The 19,212-nt window shown below is 35.1% G+C and overlaps 1 protein-coding gene across 1 annotated transcript; it reads left to right on the top strand.

Annotated features, from left to right (window-relative positions):
* The first annotated feature begins 263 nt into the window (after positions 1-263).
* Positions 264-17,983, top strand: oxsr1a (oxidative stress responsive kinase 1a). Its single transcript, XM_073848834.1, has 18 exons — positions 264-493; positions 3,490-3,602; positions 4,481-4,589; positions 4,704-4,845; positions 4,947-5,002; positions 5,784-5,893; positions 5,989-6,090; positions 9,231-9,364; positions 9,492-9,540; positions 10,095-10,160; positions 10,244-10,366; positions 10,455-10,493; positions 10,576-10,689; positions 10,807-10,871; positions 13,755-13,807; positions 13,945-14,013; positions 14,097-14,161; positions 14,254-17,983. Exons 1-18 carry the CDS (start codon positions 424-426, stop codon positions 14,326-14,328), a joined length of 1,554 nt encoding a protein of 517 aa, XP_073704935.1. The 5' UTR covers positions 264-423; the 3' UTR covers positions 14,329-17,983.
* Positions 17,984-19,212: the final 1,229 nt, after the last annotated feature.

Below are 19,212 nucleotides of genomic sequence, written 5' to 3'. Positions count from 1 at the left end.
TTCTTTTTTTACTGCATTATTCTCTGTTTTACAGTGGTAAAATAGTTTAAATAGTTACATACAATGATTCATGTTAAGTATAACAGTAACTCTTATGATTTTAATGAGAAAAGGACATTTTAATATGGATAGACTGAGGACGCAATCATATGCTGTTCTCCCCGGTGACTCCGCATCAAAACCGGTAGGTGGCGTAACGTGGCGTTATTTTGGTCGCCTCCAAGATTTTGACACGAGGAAGAGCGTTTTCCGCCTAAGGCGGGGTCACCATCTCTGTTGGCAAAGTTTGGCTGTTGAGACTGAGAGCGGTCGGCAAGATCATCATAAGTACATCGAGCCTAAATCACATTCGTCCGTGTTCTAGCGCTTGCAGCCGTGTAAGCGTGCAGTGTAGCGTACGGCTGACGTGATCTGACTGCAGTCATGTCCGAAGACCCGAGCTCTCAACCTTGGTCTATCGACAAGGATGACTATGAGCTACAGGAGGTGATCGGTGAGCTAAACCAGCACACATCAGCATCTAGATCACATCAGTGATAGAATAACGGAAACGAAGACATCCGTGTTATGATCTCTGGGGCCCATATGGTCTGTGTTATTTCAGATCTCCATCAGTAATTGAGTCATCGCGTCTGTAAGATGTTCAGTCTGTGTTAGCCATGCTAACTAGCCACCCGACATGCCAACAGACTGTAATGCTTTGCGGACAATGGCTGAATTACTGATTGATTTGGGGATTTCGTTGTGATATATACATGACATATAGGGTGCTTGGTGGTTAAAGAATCATTACAGTTGACAAATTGCTGGCTAGTTTGGTGACAAGCTGCTTCATGTAATGTTTATGCAGATAGGCTGCTATCTAGATGAAAGTTTGTCGTATTATAAGACTTTAACTAATTAGTTAACTTCTAAACGCGTAACCGACTGATTTAATGGTCCTGGGACATTTGCATTTGGTTATTCAGCTCCCTTTGGCGAGGGAAGTTCTCGTTAAGCTGAAGGAAAGAGAAATGTGAATATAAGGAAGGGTAGAATAATTTGAAATGAATGCATATTTAAACATAAATTCATTTTAATATCTAATTCAGCCAGCAGTACGAAATAATAAACATCCCATGTGTGTCAGATAAAAAAAACATTACACAGAGGTTCTTAGAGGACAAAAATGGCAGGATAAAAAAACTCATGAAAAAATATGTATTAATGTTGTTTCACACCTTTAGTGTTTATTTCAATATCAGTCCTGATCATAACTACTAAATATTCATTCAACACTTTAAATGACACTTTGTTTACTTAATGACATCAGTCTTTTTTTATGAGAAATAAAACGCCAAACATCCATCATTTGCATATACTAAATTCTAAGCAGATATATATTTTTTTAATTATTATTATTATTATAGTCTGTCAGTGATTGGCAATACTCAGATCCAAAGAAGACGACAAAAATGTCTGCGCTAAAAATGGTCAGAAATATTACCTTTTTTCCACTTTCACTATATATAATTTTTTTTAACCAAAAATGTATTCGTTTTGAGCAACCATGCTCTGCTATTGCATGTAGGGACTTATGAAATCCGTTTTTTTTTTCCCAAACTCATTTAAATTTTTCTGGATTCTGTTTTTTTTTTTCTTTTTACTCTGCTTTAATGGTTAAATTAAACAATATTAACCAAAAAGTATGTCTAAATATGTGAAGTCATGAATTTAACATTTTAACATTTTTACATTTTTTTTTTTAACATTTTAACATACAATTTAACATTTTTCCCATTAAAGCCCTATGAAATGCTTTTTTTCTCTCTCTCAAATTCAGTTTTATTCTTGCCAAATTATGTTTCTCTATACATTTTCTGCATTCCATTTTAATGGTTTCATTAAATTGTATGGTTAAATAAAAAAATATTAACCAAAAAGCATGTCTAAATATGTGAAGTCATGAAACTTATACAATTTAACATTTTTATATCAATTTTACATTTTAAGGCCCTATGAAATACGATTTTTATTTCTGTCAAATTCAGTTTTATTCTTGCCAAATTATGTTTCTCTATACATTTTCTGCATTCCATTTTAATGGTTTCATTAAATTTTGATAATTAAAAGCAAGTCTAATTAATTGTTTTGATTTAAAAAAATGTATTATTCTTTTTATTTCTTTTTTTTTCATAAATATTTTATTTTTGTATTATAATTTTTAGATTTTTCTTGTAAATATTTCTTTTTCTGTTAAACATTCCTTAAAAATTGTGTTTTAATATTAATTTTTCTGTCACAGTTTCTAGTTAAACCAAACTTTTATTTATGATAAGACAATAGTTTACCCCCCCAGAAGAAAAGGTAAAATGCTCATGAAGCGATTCTCAGTGCAGTTCTAGAGATTATGTCCATTGGTTCATGTTCTCATATTGAGGCAACAGAGGCTAAAAACCCTGCAAGGGTCTCAAGCACTTCAGAATGTGTGTAGTAAACCAAACCGTGTATGTGCGCTATTCATTCTTACAGAGACACACAGAACATGCAGGATTTATATTTAAGTGCGCTGACTTACTTTTGATTTATTCATCTCAAATTTAGCAAAATCTGTGACATTTTGCATTATACAGTAAATTCCATTTTTATGAATGGGTTCCGTAATTCTATCCAAGTTTTCCACATAGCGGTAATCATAGGGTCCTTTGCATGTTTTGCTTTGTAACTTCACATAACTAAAAAAAAAATAATAATAATTGTATATCCCATATCTTTATCTAGAACAGGTTGTCTTCATTCAGATGAGCCCACACACAACATAACACAATGCGTAGATCTGACATGACATGCTGCTTTGCTACAGCTATAGATTTTTTGTAATGTGGTGGTCGTGTCACAATGACGATGCAGTCTTTTCATAATTTGAAAACAGCATTCAACCAATGGGAAGTGAGCCTTCCCAATTTAAGAATTCCTAAAAGATTTTGTGGTTAAATATTGGATTTTTAATGGATTTAAATGGGGACATTTTTGTCCTTCAGGTCCTGAGAATAAATGTTTTGTTTATCTAGTATAAAATTTGTTTATGGAAGGAACTGAGGGTAAAACAAGAAAAGGTTTATTCACCTAAAAAGAAAAAAATTCTGTCATTAATTACTCACCCTCATGTCGTTCCAAACATGAACCTTCGTTCATCTTCAAAACACCAAGTAAGATATTTTTGATGAAATCTGAGAGCTTTCTGACCCTGTATAGATAGCAACGCAACTGACACATGCATACATTGTGGTGTATGCTGTATGCATAAACACAGCCAAAAAAAAAATAAAGAATGGCTTTAAGAATGCACTGATTTCATTCATGGATTCTGAAGACTATTATCTTCTGCATCTGTCATCTGTAATATTTTTTTGTATGTTATTTCATATGCATTTTTTCTTTGTGTTATAAATCTGTGATTAAAAAAAAAAAAAAAAAGCTTTATGGATTTTTTTTTTTATTATTATATAGGGAGTGGAGCAACAGCTGTGGTCCAGGCAGCATATTGCAAACCCAGGAAAGAGAAGGTGGCCATTAAACGCATCAATCTTGAGAAATGCCAGACCAGCATGGATGAGCTTCTGGTAATGTCTGCTTACTGCTCATAAAATAAGACAAGCCACCTAAAGGTATTTGATTAGTATGGAGACTGTGCTTTAAACCGGTTATTTATGGATGGTAGTTTACTTGTCTTGCGCTCTTTAGAAGCACAATGTCTTTTCTAATAAAGGATTCTGCAGCCTATATTGTTTTAGCAGAATTAAATGTGCATCGGACAAAAATCTATATGTATTCCAAATGAAATATCTGCACATTATGCAAAAAATTCGCTAACAAAAACAGATTAGTTGAATCATTTGGTAATTGAATAATTTAAGCTATTCTGTAAGCGGTTGAGACAAACAATTTGTTGTCTCTAGGCAAAATTATTTAATGTCTGACAGTATTTTAGTTTTAGAGACTCTGGGTTTGTCCCATTCACCTCTGTGAATGATATTTTGGCCAAACGGCAGGGTCATGACGTAACTCAGGTCATGTGCAAGGCAGCCACATGTCTGTCAATCAGTGGAGGATTAAACTGGCACAGACACAAGGAAAGACTTTTCTGGTTTGTGATTAAACTATCAGAGCTAGAATGGCCTATGAGACCAGACTAGCTAACTACTCTAACATTCGTACAGAAAATGTGTCTTTTTATGATGTAGAATAGGTTTAAATCAACTAATTTAGTTTGTTGAAAATCTGTATTTAAAGATTTCTATTTACTTCATATCTGAGGTCTTTTTTTCTTTCAGTTCAGTAGCATAAAACTCATGAATGGCCACATCTTGAAGTAATTTGACCCAGAAGGACATGGTTGAGCACTCATAGGGATCTGAGTGGGATCTTTTGTTTGCAGTTACTTTCAAAGAGTTACTGCTTTCTAACAGTTTTGTTTCCTCTTTTTAATTTTGTTTTGTAGAAAGAGATCCAGGCAATGAGCCAGTGCCATCACCCAAATATTGTGTCTTATTACACCTCCTTTGTGGTCAAGGATGAGCTTTGGCTGGTCATGAAGTTGCTCAGTGGTGGTCAGTCAGTTCATTGATTAAAAGCTTGTTTTGAATAAGCAAAAGCTATTAATTGATGTTTCGAAAATAAAGCACTGCATAATGCAATATCCATTGATCCATTTCTGTTTTCAGGCTCAGTGCTTGATTTTATCAAGTACATCATTTCCAAAGGGGAGCACAAATCCGGGGTCATAGATGAGGCCAGCATTGCCAGCATACTAAAAGAGGTGCTAGAAGGTCTCGATTATCTGCACAAAAATGGTCAGATTCACAGGTATATAAATGGTTTGGTGTCTTGAATTTACATTTGTGTGCTTCATTTTTCATGATTTGAGTCACTGATCAATACACTAACCTGTACTTTTCTCTGTAAAGGGATGTGAAGGCTGGAAATATTCTTTTAGGAGAAGACGGTTCTGTTCAAATTGCAGGTGGAGTTTTACTATCAATGCATTATTTTTTGCTTCTTTTGACTATTGTCAATTAATTAGCTTAATAGTACGATTTAAATACACAGTTTCTTTTTATTATTTTAAAGAAATGCAGAATAGTCTTATTTAAATGTAACGTTTGATTACCCTGGAAATCCAGAGGTCTCGCGAGAGCACAATTTGAATTGTCTCTGCAAGACACTCTGGCATCGAGCAATGATGCACGTTACTGCATTACGTAAGCAGTTCTGGGAACCAATCAAATCGGTGTATCTGATGTAGGCGGGCCAGAGGCGAGCTAATCTGATGACGACAGCGCTGCGAATCATTTTAGTAAACATTGAAGGATGGTTACAGATGAACACCAGTTGTTTGAAATGGCTTTGGCCGCTACAATGAATAAGTTAGACTTGGCTTTTCATATAAAAGAGGAACAGAAAACCGTGCTCGAATCGTTCCTTTGCAAGAAGGACGTTTTTGCTGTTTTGCCAACTAGATACGGCAAGAGTTTAATCTATCAGCTAGCGCGTATCACCTTGTATTGTTGTGATTGGTCGTGGCGTTATCCAATTGCGTGCAGTGAGAGTTTCAAATGCATGCTTAGTGCCGCCCCTCGAGTTAGGCCCTTTTCATTGCTCGATGCCAGATCCTTAATCTTAATAGATTAGGGTCTGGATTTTTTCCAGGCTAACGTTTGATTGCCTTCATAGTGTTTATGTATTGTAAAAGTAATCTTGGGTCAGACGATTGATAGTTTTGTTGTCTGCTTTTCCTTCCAAAGACTTTGGTGTTAGTGCCTTTTTAGCAACTGGTGGAGACATGACTAGAAACAAAGTGAGGAAGACGTTTGTAGGAACTCCATGCTGGATGGCACCTGAAGTGATGGAGCAGGTTAGTGTTGTCCCTTCCTTGCCTTCCATGTATTTTAGAAACTGAATGGCTTGGTTACAGAATGCGATAATGATAATGTGTTTGCTCAATCCCAGGTTAGGGGTTATGATTTCAAAGCTGATATCTGGAGTTTCGGGATTACGGCTATTGAGCTGGCAACCGGCGCTGCTCCATATCACAAATATCCTCCAATGAAGGTAAGCAGTAAGTCACTGTTGGAGAGTCTACAAAACTTGCCAAAGGAGTGATGCAGGAATGAATCATAAAATGTTTCCATTGCCATGAAGTCCGGACTTTTGAATGGGGTTTGGTTAAAGGGATAGTTCACCCAAAAATGAAATAGTGATGTTTATCTGCTTACCCCCAGGGCATCCAAGCTGTAGGTGACTTTGTTTCTTCAGTAGAACACAAATGAAAATTAACTCAAACCATTGCAGTCTGTCAAGTCATGTAATGGCAGTCAATGGGACCCACAGCTTTGAGACTCAAAAAAACATACACAGACAAAACCAAATTAAAACTCTTGTCGACACATTGAGGTCTTAATACACAAAACAATCGGTCTGTGCTAGAACCTGAACAGTATTTATATATATTTTTTTTTTACCTCTGATTCACCGAAATGTCCAACTGTCCTGAGCGCATTCACAAAAGCCGGCACATGACGAAGAGCAAGCAACCATAACTTCAGTCGATCAGGCTCAAAGGTTGGGAGACGGTGAAAAGTCAACACTCCCGGATGAGTTCGCACAAGCAAATGTAATCTTTTAGTTTTTAATTGGTTGCAACAATCAGGATAACCACAAGTAATTACCATTTCGAGTAGCTGCCGTACCCACGAACCACGTACCCATGATCTGTAAACAATGAGTAACGTATCATGCGACAGATTGCTTCCGCACATGCGTCTACTATGCCAGAGTACATTGACGCGTCCCGTGCTGGCTGTTGTGAACACGCTCAGGACAGTCGATTGTTTTGTGTATTAAGGCTTCAATGTGTTGACAAGAGGTTTTGTTTGTGTATGTTTTTTGACTCTCAAAGCCGTGGGTCCCATTGACTGCCGTTATATGACTGACAGACTGCAACGGTTTGAGTTAAATTTAATCATTGTTTGTTTTCTGAAGAAACAAAGTCACCTACATTTTGAATGCCCTGGGGGTAAGCAGATAAACATCAAATTTAGATTTTTTGGGTGAACTATCCCTTTAAATGCCCAAATTCACCCACGTTTTATTCTATTACATAAAATACATCAGTAATATCTAGGGCCCATTGGTTCTGGTTCTGGATGGTTAAGTTAAAAAAAAAATGAGTTCAAAAGCAAGACTAATTTATTCAAATCATGAAACACAAACAAAATGACATTTTTAAGGGTGTATGAAATGTTTAATTTTTTTGTGTTTTCCAATAATTTTCTGGATTTCATTTTCATTATGTTTAAATTATCAAAAGCATCTCTAATTAATTAATTAAATTAATTAATAAAGAAATACTGTGTTGTGCATTTAATTTTCCTGGTAAATAAATTTCAAATAAAGGCAAATATTTCTCTTGGTAAATGTTCCTGAAATTTTTTTAGTATAATAATGTTATTGTTAGTAGTAGTAGTAGTAGTAGTATCATTACATTAAGTAACATATTTCTGTCACAGTTTCTTTTAGTTAAACCGAACGTTTACTTTGACGGGTTGTTGTGAAGACCTTTAGTTTCTCTTTGTATTTGATATGATTGGGGTGAAAAATGTCATGTCACGATTCTTTATCATGTTGGTTTTACTGTTTTGCAAGTTGTCTGAGCAGTACAGCCAAACTAATTTCCTTATTTTGAAACCAAAGCCTTACAAGGAACCAAAATATAAAATAAAAATCTTTGCCATTGTTCTTATTTTTTAACAACAAAGAAAAAATAGAGATAGGCTACATGTTGAAAATACACATATACAAATAAAACAAACAGTGCTTTAATTTTCAGGCACAGTAGGTGTATTTAGCAGTAGCATTCAAGAAATTGAATGAACACATAAAAGGGTGTTTTATTAGCCTACCATCACCCAAAAAGGACAATTCTGTCATTCAATCATTTACTCACACTTGAGTGTTTTTTTAAACCTGAATTAGTTTCTTTCTTCTGTTGAACATAAAACTTATTTTGAAGAATGTGGGTAACCAAACAGTTGATGGTCCCTAGTTACTTTCATTATTACTATTTCATCAGTATTTGATTAAGTTTTTCCCACTATCAAAGTCAGTGGGGACCAGCTACTGTTATCCACATTCTTCAAAAAATCTTCTTTTGTGTTCAGCACAAGAAAATAAATTAATGGAGGTTTGGGTGAACTGTCCCTTTGAGACAGGGTCACACTGTAGATAGTGGAGACCTTTTAATTGTCCACGATCAAAAATCGTCTTATCGCACACCCCTAGATATGATGATAGTTTTTCCTCAAAAGCAGTGGTAAAATACTCATGAAGTAACTCTCAAAGTAGCTCTAGAGATTGTTTATATGTTTATGTACTCCCATGTTGAGGCGGCAGAGGCTAAAAGCACCGCAAACATCACGTGCGCTTTAGTGTGTGTAGTAAACGAAACTGTGTCTATTCCATTCATTCACCCAGTGACATAGAGGATTCATTTTTAAATGGCATTTTTGCAGCTTAATATTCACAGACACTAGTCTACATTTCATTTTGATTTAGGTGTACTGACCTACTTTTGATTTATCTAAAATTTGGCAAATTCTGTTACATTCCGCATTATACAGTAAATTCCATTTTTATGTGATTCCGTCCGCAATTTCCACATTGTGGAAATCATAGGGCCCTAAAAAAAAAAAAAACTTTTATGTGTCCTGAAAAAGGTGGATGCTAGCAAATAGCTAAATAGGGTCACAGAGGTTGTCGAGGACATTAAACCTCATCAGACCAAACATGAAAACTTATCTACTCACTAGTCCACTTTTACAGCCTTGTTGTGTTTATACTCCTGCTCTTGCAAGCTATTCTAACTCAAACGTTGCAACTTGTAGATTTAAAATACAGATAAAAAGATTTGTTAAAAGCTTAGTGGTGCTGACGTTGAGATTATGCAACCATGGTGTTGTTTGTTTATAGCCTAGCTTTAACTTTTTACTTCTGCCAATTTGTATTTAGGCTTTCAAATTCATAAAAAATGTATCTTGATGAACAACATGTCTAAGGATCAAAATCATAGTCTTATTTTCTAAAATAATTCATTCGCCTCTGGTTGTTTATACTGTTGTCTATACTTTTTCTTGGTCTTGGTCTTTCTTGATTCCTTCTTTTTTCACGGTTTTCTTCCTTCTTTTTTGGTTTAGGTTCTCATGTTAACCCTGCAGAATGACCCTCCTTGTCTAGAGACTGGAGTTACAGACAAAGAAATGGTTAAAAAGTACGGCAAATCTTTTCGGAAGATGATCTCCTTGTGCCTCCAGAAGGATCCAGAAAAACGGTAGTGCATTTATTTCCGAAAGTTACTGATTCTGTGTTTGGAATCGTTGATTATGGCATTGCGGCCAGAAAACTGTCGAAAACAACTGTTTTTGGTCATATGGTTAATATTCAGTGTTCTTCAACAGGCCTACAGCTGCTGAGCTCTTAAAACACAAGTTCTTCACAAAAGCCAAGGTAAGAAACTATAATCCCAATTTGAAAAGAACATTCATTTACTTGTAATCTAAGAGCACAAATATGTAGTCTGTTTTAGGTCATTTATTTAGTTTGGCTACAATCGTTGTCGCCTTAACATCTCCAAACCACTGTTCCAGCATGGCTGGTTTACTGTAACAAACACTCAGGATTAGAGTTTCTAAAGGCCATTTCCTGCTCATGGGATACAGCCCATATTGTAACAAACGCAGTGCTGCCTCAGCAGACTTTCGTTCCTTGCAGCTCGGTGCCACTGTAGTCTGTGTGTAAACAGAGGCCTGTACGGCACTGCAGTGCTACATTACGACCCACAGAGGATGCTGTCTCTACTGATTGTCTCAAATTTATTTTTTAGAATAGTATAACATGAATTCACAAATTGTACCAAAATATTAAACATAATGGAATGTAGTACAGCAAAGTAATGATTATATTGACTGATTTTCTGTTTATAAATATGGAATAAATCTGTTGTCCATAAGCTTGTAGCTTACTAGAAAATTAAAATTGTATTTCTCACAATTCCTTTACAGAACAATGAATACTTGAAAGAAAAATTGCTGGACAGGGCGCCAACAATAGGAGAGAGATCAAGGAGAGTGGGTGACACATTTACTGAAAAATATTGTATAGCAACTTTAGTAGTAGTGCAGGTCAGGCATTTTGTTATTTGTGTAAATAGGTGCGAAGGGTTCCAGGCTCCAGCGGTCGACTGCACAAGACTGAGGATGGAGAGTGGGAATGGAGTGACGATGAGCTGGACGTGGAGAGTGAGGAAGGAAAGGCTGCAGTGGCCGCTTTACGGGTACATGCTTATCTGCTACACTATTACCTAACATCTGTTTTAGTCTAGTCTGTGGGCTTGAATAAAGTCTTTAAATTGTCTTTTTTAGTCACCAAGAGTAAAGGAGGAGGCAGTGCAAAATGCAGAGGTGAGAGTTCAGTTCCATTTCCTATTTATTAAATTGTCTCAAAACCATTTTCTAGAAAACATTGTTTCTGCTTGCTTCAAAGATCTTCCCAACAGATTCACCAAGCTTCTTGCAGCCAGCAGCTGCAGGACAGTCTGAAGTGCCACATGCTGCAGATGACACTGCCACGATATCAGCGTTCTCTCCAGGCTCCCAGGTGAGCTCTGCTGTTATCTCACTTGTGACAACAGTATCAGCAATGAGAATGACCAAACAAGTGGACTTGGTTTATTATTTAGGATTGACTTTAGATCTTGAAATTGTTTCCGTACAGGCTGGTGGACCTACTACGACAGGACAAGACTCCAAAACCCCCATCAGCCTGGTCCTAAGATTAAGGTATTTTGCTTTTTTTTTTTTTTTTTTTTCCCAACATAGATCTGGTAGTTTACAGTTAATCATACTATTGAGGACAGTTAAGCGTGTCAAACATGTAGCCTTTCAAACTATTTGATGTTGTAAACACATGCTCTAGAAAGCTTCATCCATGTCCAGAGTCTGTTCTGTTTTTTCCACATCACTTATGACCGATAACATATTTGTGAACTCTTTTTAAACCAAAGCTGGGCTGTCTCATATCCTCTCACTCAGATATGCTTGTCAATGTGAGCGTCTGTTGTTGTTGCTGTCTTTGCAATTTTATTCATTGTTCCATCTTTTTAGTTTAATTTTCTATTGTGAAACAGTGACCCGGGACAGTGTTGCCACCTTGTGGAACAACTGATTACTGCAAAACAAACTCAATGCACATTGGGTGGCGCGTATGCTTGCTTTTCCGAAATTTGCACCACGTGCACTGTACGCTGTCACTTGTGTACATGTAAAAAGTAGCTTTACTATAATTGACTACTTTTGTTCCACAGGATTGTGTTGGCTCCCCAATTCTTTTTACATTCCCAGTAATCCCAGTAACTTAATAGTTATAACTTAATAGTAAGATTTTTGGGTGAAAATTATGTAATTGCTCTTTACAAATATTTCAATCTATCACTGAGAAATATTTTTTTTTTTTATGGTGATGTACATTAGTGCAGGATTGAAAGGAAGGGCTTTACAGTGTATTAATTTTAGGGCTGTGCAATTAATCAAATTTCAGATTTTGGCTTCAAACGATCATGAAAATACAGTAATTATTGCGCCCCATTCCGCCCCCTTTCCAGTGGTGCGCTTTTGCTCCTCCATAAAAGCCCAATTTCACATGCAAATCAGCGAAATCATGTAACGTGACTTTCATGAAACGGGATGTGCTTGATTTATTAATGTTTATTTGATGTGTTTTTAAAAGCGCTAAAGATAACTTGTGCTGTTCGGTGTATGCACTCAGAGACGGAGCAAGAACACGGACATGTATAGTTATCTTTTAACTCAAGGTGCGTGCCTAAATGGTCAAATACACGCGCTTGGTAAACCCTTGTAAGTTATGTCTTAAATGATTATGAAAAGTTGAGAATGAAAATGTGTGTAATAGGGTTGTGCCGATAGACGATAGTATCGTGTATTGACGATAGTCAAAGATATCACCTGTTGCTGATGCCTTTGACGATAGTAAGACGATTATTATTATGCGTCAAAAAGGCACCTAGCTTTAGCGATGCGGCGCGGAGAGTCGGTTCTAGGATGCCTCAGAAACTTGCCGCGGTATAAACGTGCAGTGAAAATGGGTAAGAGATTTATTCATCATACAGTGTACATAGATGAAGTGTAGACAGTCATTAGGATAACAGAGGTAGTAAAATGTGGTTTAGGCTGAATTAAATACGATATATGAGAATCCGTCTGTATATAGTAAACATAACCATTCACCTCAGTAACATCTGTGTGTCTTAACTAGAATTACGATGCGATAAAATGGCGTTAAACATATGCACGTGAATTACACGGGCACCGTTTCTCCACAATCAATATGAACTGAACTACAACATGAACTGATGACAACAATCAGACATACAGCGATAACATTATCGAAATATGACGGGTATAGAAAGATACATTAATTTACATTCACGCACGCACATTTACCGCTCCCTGAAGATAGCAGAGAATGAAACCGAAAGTAAACTTGAACCTATCCAACAGAACTACCGTCAGCGCTCTGTACACGCACTACTTAGTCACATGCACTACCCTTACTAAACGAATAAGGAATTTATTACATATTGACGTATTTACATATCATTAAATAAATTAGCACGATAGTATTGTGTATTGGCGCTCTCACAGGCTGACGATATGAAAATTGTGCATATCGCCCAACACTAGTGTAACAGTGTATTGGATCTGTGTGGCTCTTAAAACGGCAACAAATAATATTCCTTCTGCCGTCTCTGTGCTTAATATTAATAAAGCGTAAAAATACAAAGAGAAAAATCACTTACTGCTTTTGAATGAAAGACTTTTGTAGTTTTAATAAATAACAGAGCATGTTTAATTATTACAGTAAAGACGCTGTTTTATTTTACATTCAAATAATTACATTCAATTTCTGTGGCATTGTTAGACTGCTTTAGACTTGCATAAAAGTATTCAGTATTTTTTTTTTTTTTTTTTTTTTTCAAAAAAATATTTATGTTGTAATGCTATCTTTAAATTAATCACTAATATAAAGTTTTGGACCCGGTCATAATAGTATTAAATAATCGTGATTGCAATATTGACCAAAATAATCATCCATCCCACAATGGATGTCTGTACCTACAAACTTCTGAAAAATAAATTTGCCATGTCTACGAAACCTCTATAACCTATAAAACTATACAATATTTTAGAAATAAAAACAGTACAAATAAATTAATGTCCACCCTTTATTTGTATTTAGCCTTGATACAAACAATACATGTGAAATCACTGTCAAATAAACAAGACTGTCATTCTCTCCATATTAATATCGTTTACTTTGAAATTTAACATAGGCTGATTATTCTTACAGATTCAAGTGCTTTAGCCAGGATAAAGAATATAAAAAGTGCTCAGAATTTCTGCAGAAAACAAAAAAGTGAGCAACTACAAAACATGTTGCTGGAGATGGGCTTATTGAAAATGCAAATTCATTCTCTGCCAGCAAGAGGCGATAATTAGATAAAATATTAGATAAATTTTTACAAAAAATATTAAAACTTTAAGCTTAGAATGAAAACTAAAAATATAAAGTCTAAATATAAACAATACTACAAAAACACTGTTTTCTGATCATTTCTTAACCTATTTCACTTTTTTTCACAACAGGAATACAAAGAAAGAGCTGAACGATATCAGATTTGAGTTCATGCCTGGGAGAGGTTTGTGCAGTTTACTGTTTGCTTGACTAACTGTCTGTCTGCTTTTTGCTATTTTCTAATATCACATAAATCCAAAAATGTTAATCTTGATCATAAACCTTGTATAATGTGTGCAATTGAATGTCTTCTATTTACAGACACAGCTGATGGAGTGTCTCAGGAGCTTGTGTCTGCAGGACTGGTGGATGGGAGAGACTTAGTCATTGGTGAGCTTGTCGAGATGATAAAAATAAAACTGCAGCTTGACACCAAAAAAAAATCGTGTTTCTAACATTCATTAATTTTTTAGTTGCAGCCAATTTGCAGAAAATCGTTGATGATCCACAAACCCACAAAAATGTCACTTTCAAGTTGGTAAGTTATTAGATAATGTGATGCAATGCTCAGTTACTCATTGGAGGTGGTGTTTTTATATTTGGCACTATGTTTATCTTCCTTCCGTTTAGGCGTCGGGAGTGGACAGCTCTGAAATTCCAGACGACGTTAAACTCATGGGATTTGCTCAGCTGAGTATAAGTTAAAACAGTATTACCAGCAACGGGGGGGAAAAAGAAACCACAGACTTGTTTGCACAACAGTGCATTGTAAATGCTTTCATTGGCCTAAAGAAACCACTACTGCCAAAGAGACAGAAGGAACCTGACACCACATAGGATTAACAAATGTCGAATAGGACTGCATCCGAGATTCATAGGAGCGCACCTCAGATGTTTACAGTATTCATGTATGTTTTGTTTTCTCTGTTGCTTTAAACATTTGCACAATCTGAACCAACTCCTAATACTGGTAGATGTCAAAAGAATGCCTTACTTTCGATAGTACTACTGAATTTACGACTGTAGGTAGACAGTAGCTGTGGATCTCATCTGTGAAATGAATGAGTGACTGTGTGTGCTTTCAGCTGTGTACCTCAATGGAAGGTGGAAGAAAGGATTGTCATTCAGTAGCATTTAAGGCTGCATATTGGCAGGCCTATACAGTCTCCACAACATGGTCCATAATTGTACATGTTAACCAGTAGACATGGGAGCCACGTCACCCACAACCCATTTCACTATTACTCCTGTGCACATCACGGTTACACGTTTCAGCTGCTTTCTCACTATCGGGATACATTCCCATCATTTGCATGGGCTAATGGCAGACTGCATGAATGATTTTTAACTTAAGATATGCTGATCATTTTGCTCTCACCTAATTTGCGAAATTTGTGAAAACAGGTGCAAGAGAGATATTGAGCTTGTTAAACACAAACAAGAAGAATTTGAGTCTTTTCATCCAGTTGATCTCTTTAGTAAAAAAATGTACATGCTGTTGTTTCAGAAAACAATTGAAATTCTCTGAAAATTGTGCAATTTTATTTTATATTGGACGGAGGTATATGCAATTTTGTGGATTGAGCATAATGTTACAAGTTTCATTTACATGCATATCTTTTAAGTACAGTGGCAGCTGTTTGGATAGTGTTACATAACTAGGTTTATGATTTTGTTTTATTTTGAAGGAAATTCCAGTGCTTGCAAGGTGGCAAAAGAAGCATTAACATGTTTGCTAAACTCAAATTGTTAACAACCGTTACATTTTGAGTTTTTAAAGTTCTCAATCTATAAGCACGACTGCAAAACGAAGTGAAAAAGAATGCAAAAACTGACTTTTGCAAGCCTCGCAAGCACTGTTAATGAAGTCAAGACCAGTGAAGCTTGGGACTCAGTCACTGACCAGCAAGAAACAAAAGAAAAGTGACTTTAGGACCCATCCCGTGTCCAAGTAGTTATATTGGATCCATTGGATTTTTTTGTGGGCCTGTTTGTGTCATTGTAAATATTTCAGTTTATTGCATCTTGCTTAGTATCATCTGTCTTAGCTGTAGACTGATGTCTGATTCCATGTTATATAGGCAGAAAATGTGTTCACATGCAACTGGTATTTTTTCATTTTAAAAAACAAAATTATATGGTCATATTGCCAGTGAATGTTTTTTTTTTTTTTTTACCTTTTTGCTGGACTTTTTCTTCTTCTCCTTCTTACTGAGGATCTACACTCCACTTCATTTTTAGGGTGTGTTCACACTTTTAGTTTGATACATTTGGTACATTTGGTCGTGGTCCGCTTAGCATTCACAGCTTACCTAAAGATACCGAACCTAAAGGCATAGTGATACGTTCACAATCTGGTCGGGTTGAATAATGTATATTTTGTGACGGAATTCACTGAACACTCCAAACAAAAGTCTTTAAGTCCAATGCACCTTTTCCTTTAAGTCGAATACACCTAATGCCGTCTGCTGAAGTGCGCTCGTTGCCTGTATATGATTTTATTTTGACCACCTGCAAACTCTCAAAGAGCTTATAAAAGCCAATTTACGTACTCCACGTTGCCCTCTGCTCATTTTGTTTTGGATACACCGTTTGCTCCCCTTATTAAATCATGTCGCATAGCATCGCATCTTGGCATTACTTCCTGTTTTGGCTGGTTTAGAAGTATTTGATCCTTGTTGCGTTCATATTTCATTTGCACCAGTGTTCGGATAGCACTTACTCAAGTGAACCGCACTAACAGAACAATTGCACCAGAGTTTGTTTTAATCGAAACCGAACATGACAAGTGTGAACACACATAGTTGCTACCGGATCTCATGACAAAAATATACCTGTGGTAGGTTTTCCTTTGCGCAAGACGGGCAATATGTACCAATAAGTACACATCCCTGCAGTTTTCAACAAAAATGTTCACTAGAGGTCGTAAAATAGCAATACCTCTTGCGAAAAAGTTCCCACAGGTACATTTTTGTCATTAGATCAGGTTGTTTAATTTTCCTAGTTATTTTCTCTCTATGGCTTCTAACAAATAGTTCATTTTAAGATGGTTTTAAACTTTAAAGACATGATTCATTTGCTGTCACTTTCGCACTTCTGTGTATGTGCAAACGACTGTTGATACATATGTTAAATATATTTAGTGTGAATACAACAATGAATGTGGGTGGGTCATCTTAATGAGTACTTGATCAAGAAAAAGAAATCATGTAAATAATCCAATTGGTGTCATTTATATATAATATAAACAGTATACACACCGTTCACAGTTGGCCTTTCTATGGAGTGGACGTGGTGGTTTGTCTGATGTCTTTTTGTTGGCTTCTCTCGAAAAAACGCAACACTTGGCTCAAAGGGTTTTGTTACTGAAAATGTATCCTCTAAACAATTACATTAGCATGACTTGAGATTAGTTTATGTACTGAATTCTACATGTGGAGGGCTATTATTATTTCCTCATTTCAGCTTCTGCCTTGGTGTCTTTGTTTATCGTTGGAGTGGTTGGTCAGATTTTTTGAAGGAATGCTTGTGGTGTGTGTTTTGTGTTTGTGTTTAAATGGGTAACAACTCATTGCAATGGCATGCCACCTTACTGTAACCATTGTGGTGATTATCTCAGATACTTTAAATAGACAAGTCAAACACAATGATTTCAGTTCTTCGACGGTCTAAATTGTTGTTGGCCCTGTCATTGTTCTCTGAAGCTTCAACAAAAGCCTCCAATATTTCCCCTTTTTTCTTTTAATACACTTCAAGTCCTCAAGTTTCATTTTCTTTCCCAGCATTGTAGTGATAAGACAGTATTTATTTTCACGTGTGCACAAGTGGCTGGCCCTTTTCTGGAATTTATTGGAAGTAATTCAACTGAGCACTTTGAAAATTGAAAGCATTCTTGTGACCTATTTGTAGGAATCTGTAAAGATACTTAAATGCTCATATTTCAGTGTGGTGATTGTTTGTGTTGAGGTGAGTTGTCTTAAGATCATTCCACCGTTCTGTTCAGTCAGCAGTCTGGAAGCTGTAGCAGTCTGCTGTATTTTCATACCAAGCACATGTATGTAGGTCTTTCAAAAAGAGGGTTTGGCTGCATTTTAGTGGAATATTTAAGTGTTTTTAATTCAAAGCTTTTTATTTTGTGTCTTGGAATTTTTTTTCCCCATGTTTTTATCTAATTGAATTTCAAGGAATGAATTGTCACGACACAACAGCAATGGAGGTATTACTATCACTCAGTATGGTGTGTTAAGGACAATGGTAGAACACTGTATAGTATTTCACTTTTTGGGATTTTCAGTGCATGTGTACGCAATTATTTTTAATAATAATCAATAAAGAATGAAATTATGACATTTCCTCTGCACATTTGTCTAATAGTGAATTGCGTAAATGATGTTGGAGTGCTTCAGGATCCATAATAGCCCTCTGTGGCACTTCTCTGGTTTATTGCTGGTGGTATTATATTGAGTTACACATTACACTTACTGTCAGCACTATGTTTTATTAGTTTTTAAACTTTAGAACAAAAATGCTACTCAGGTTCACTTCACTGTAAATCTAGATGTCACTTTTGTCGCAATATATACACACACACACACACATATATACACACACTATATTTTATGATTGCAAAATAATATATTTATATTTTATTTAAATTATGTAAATCAGGTTTCAGTTTATATAAAAGTGTTTCAGTATATGAAGCGCCAAAAAGGAAATAATAATATGAAATCTGAATATATAAATGTAAATTAAATATATAGAAGTAAATCAGAATATATAGTTAAATCTGAATATATGTAATTTAGAATATATATATATATATATATATATATATATATATATATATATATATGTAAATCAGAATACATATATATAAAACTGAATATATAAATGTAAATTGTGAATATAAAGAAGTAATCTAAATATGTAGTTGGAAGTAACAATATATAGAAGTAAATCAGAATATAGTTATAAGAAAATGTAGAGATAAATCAGAATGTATAGTTATAAGTCTGAATATAAGTAAATCAGAATACATATTTATAAATCTGAATCTATAAATGTAAATGATGAATATATAGAAGTAAATGTGAATATAGTTATAAGAATATAAAGAAATCAGAATATGTAATTCAGAATATATATTTATAAATCTGAATATATAAATGTAAATGAATATATAGAAGTAAATCTGAATGTATAGTTATAAGAATATAAAGAAATCAGAATATATAGTTATAAATCAGAATATGAAATTCAGAATATATATTTATAAATCTGAACATATAAATGTAAATTCTAAATATATAGAAGTAAATCTGAATATATAGTTATAAATCAGAATATGTAATTCAGAATATATAGTTAAGTCTGAATATATAAATGTAAATTGTGAATATATAGAAGTAAATCTGAATATATAAATGTAATTCAGAATATATAGTTAAGTCTGAATATATGTAAGTAAATCCGAATTTGCATTACACATTTAAAAATATACATTCTGATTTACAATTATATAGTCAGAATAATTACTATATATTCACAAATTACATGTGTGTGTGTGTGTGTGTGTGTGTGTGTGTG

This window comes from Garra rufa, chromosome 10, assembly GCF_049309525.1.
Source record: "Garra rufa chromosome 10, GarRuf1.0, whole genome shotgun sequence".
Classification (NCBI taxonomy): Eukaryota; Metazoa; Chordata; class Actinopteri; order Cypriniformes; family Cyprinidae; genus Garra; species Garra rufa.
Note: the sequence above shows the minus strand (reverse complement) of the source record. Positions and strands in the feature narration are given on the sequence as shown.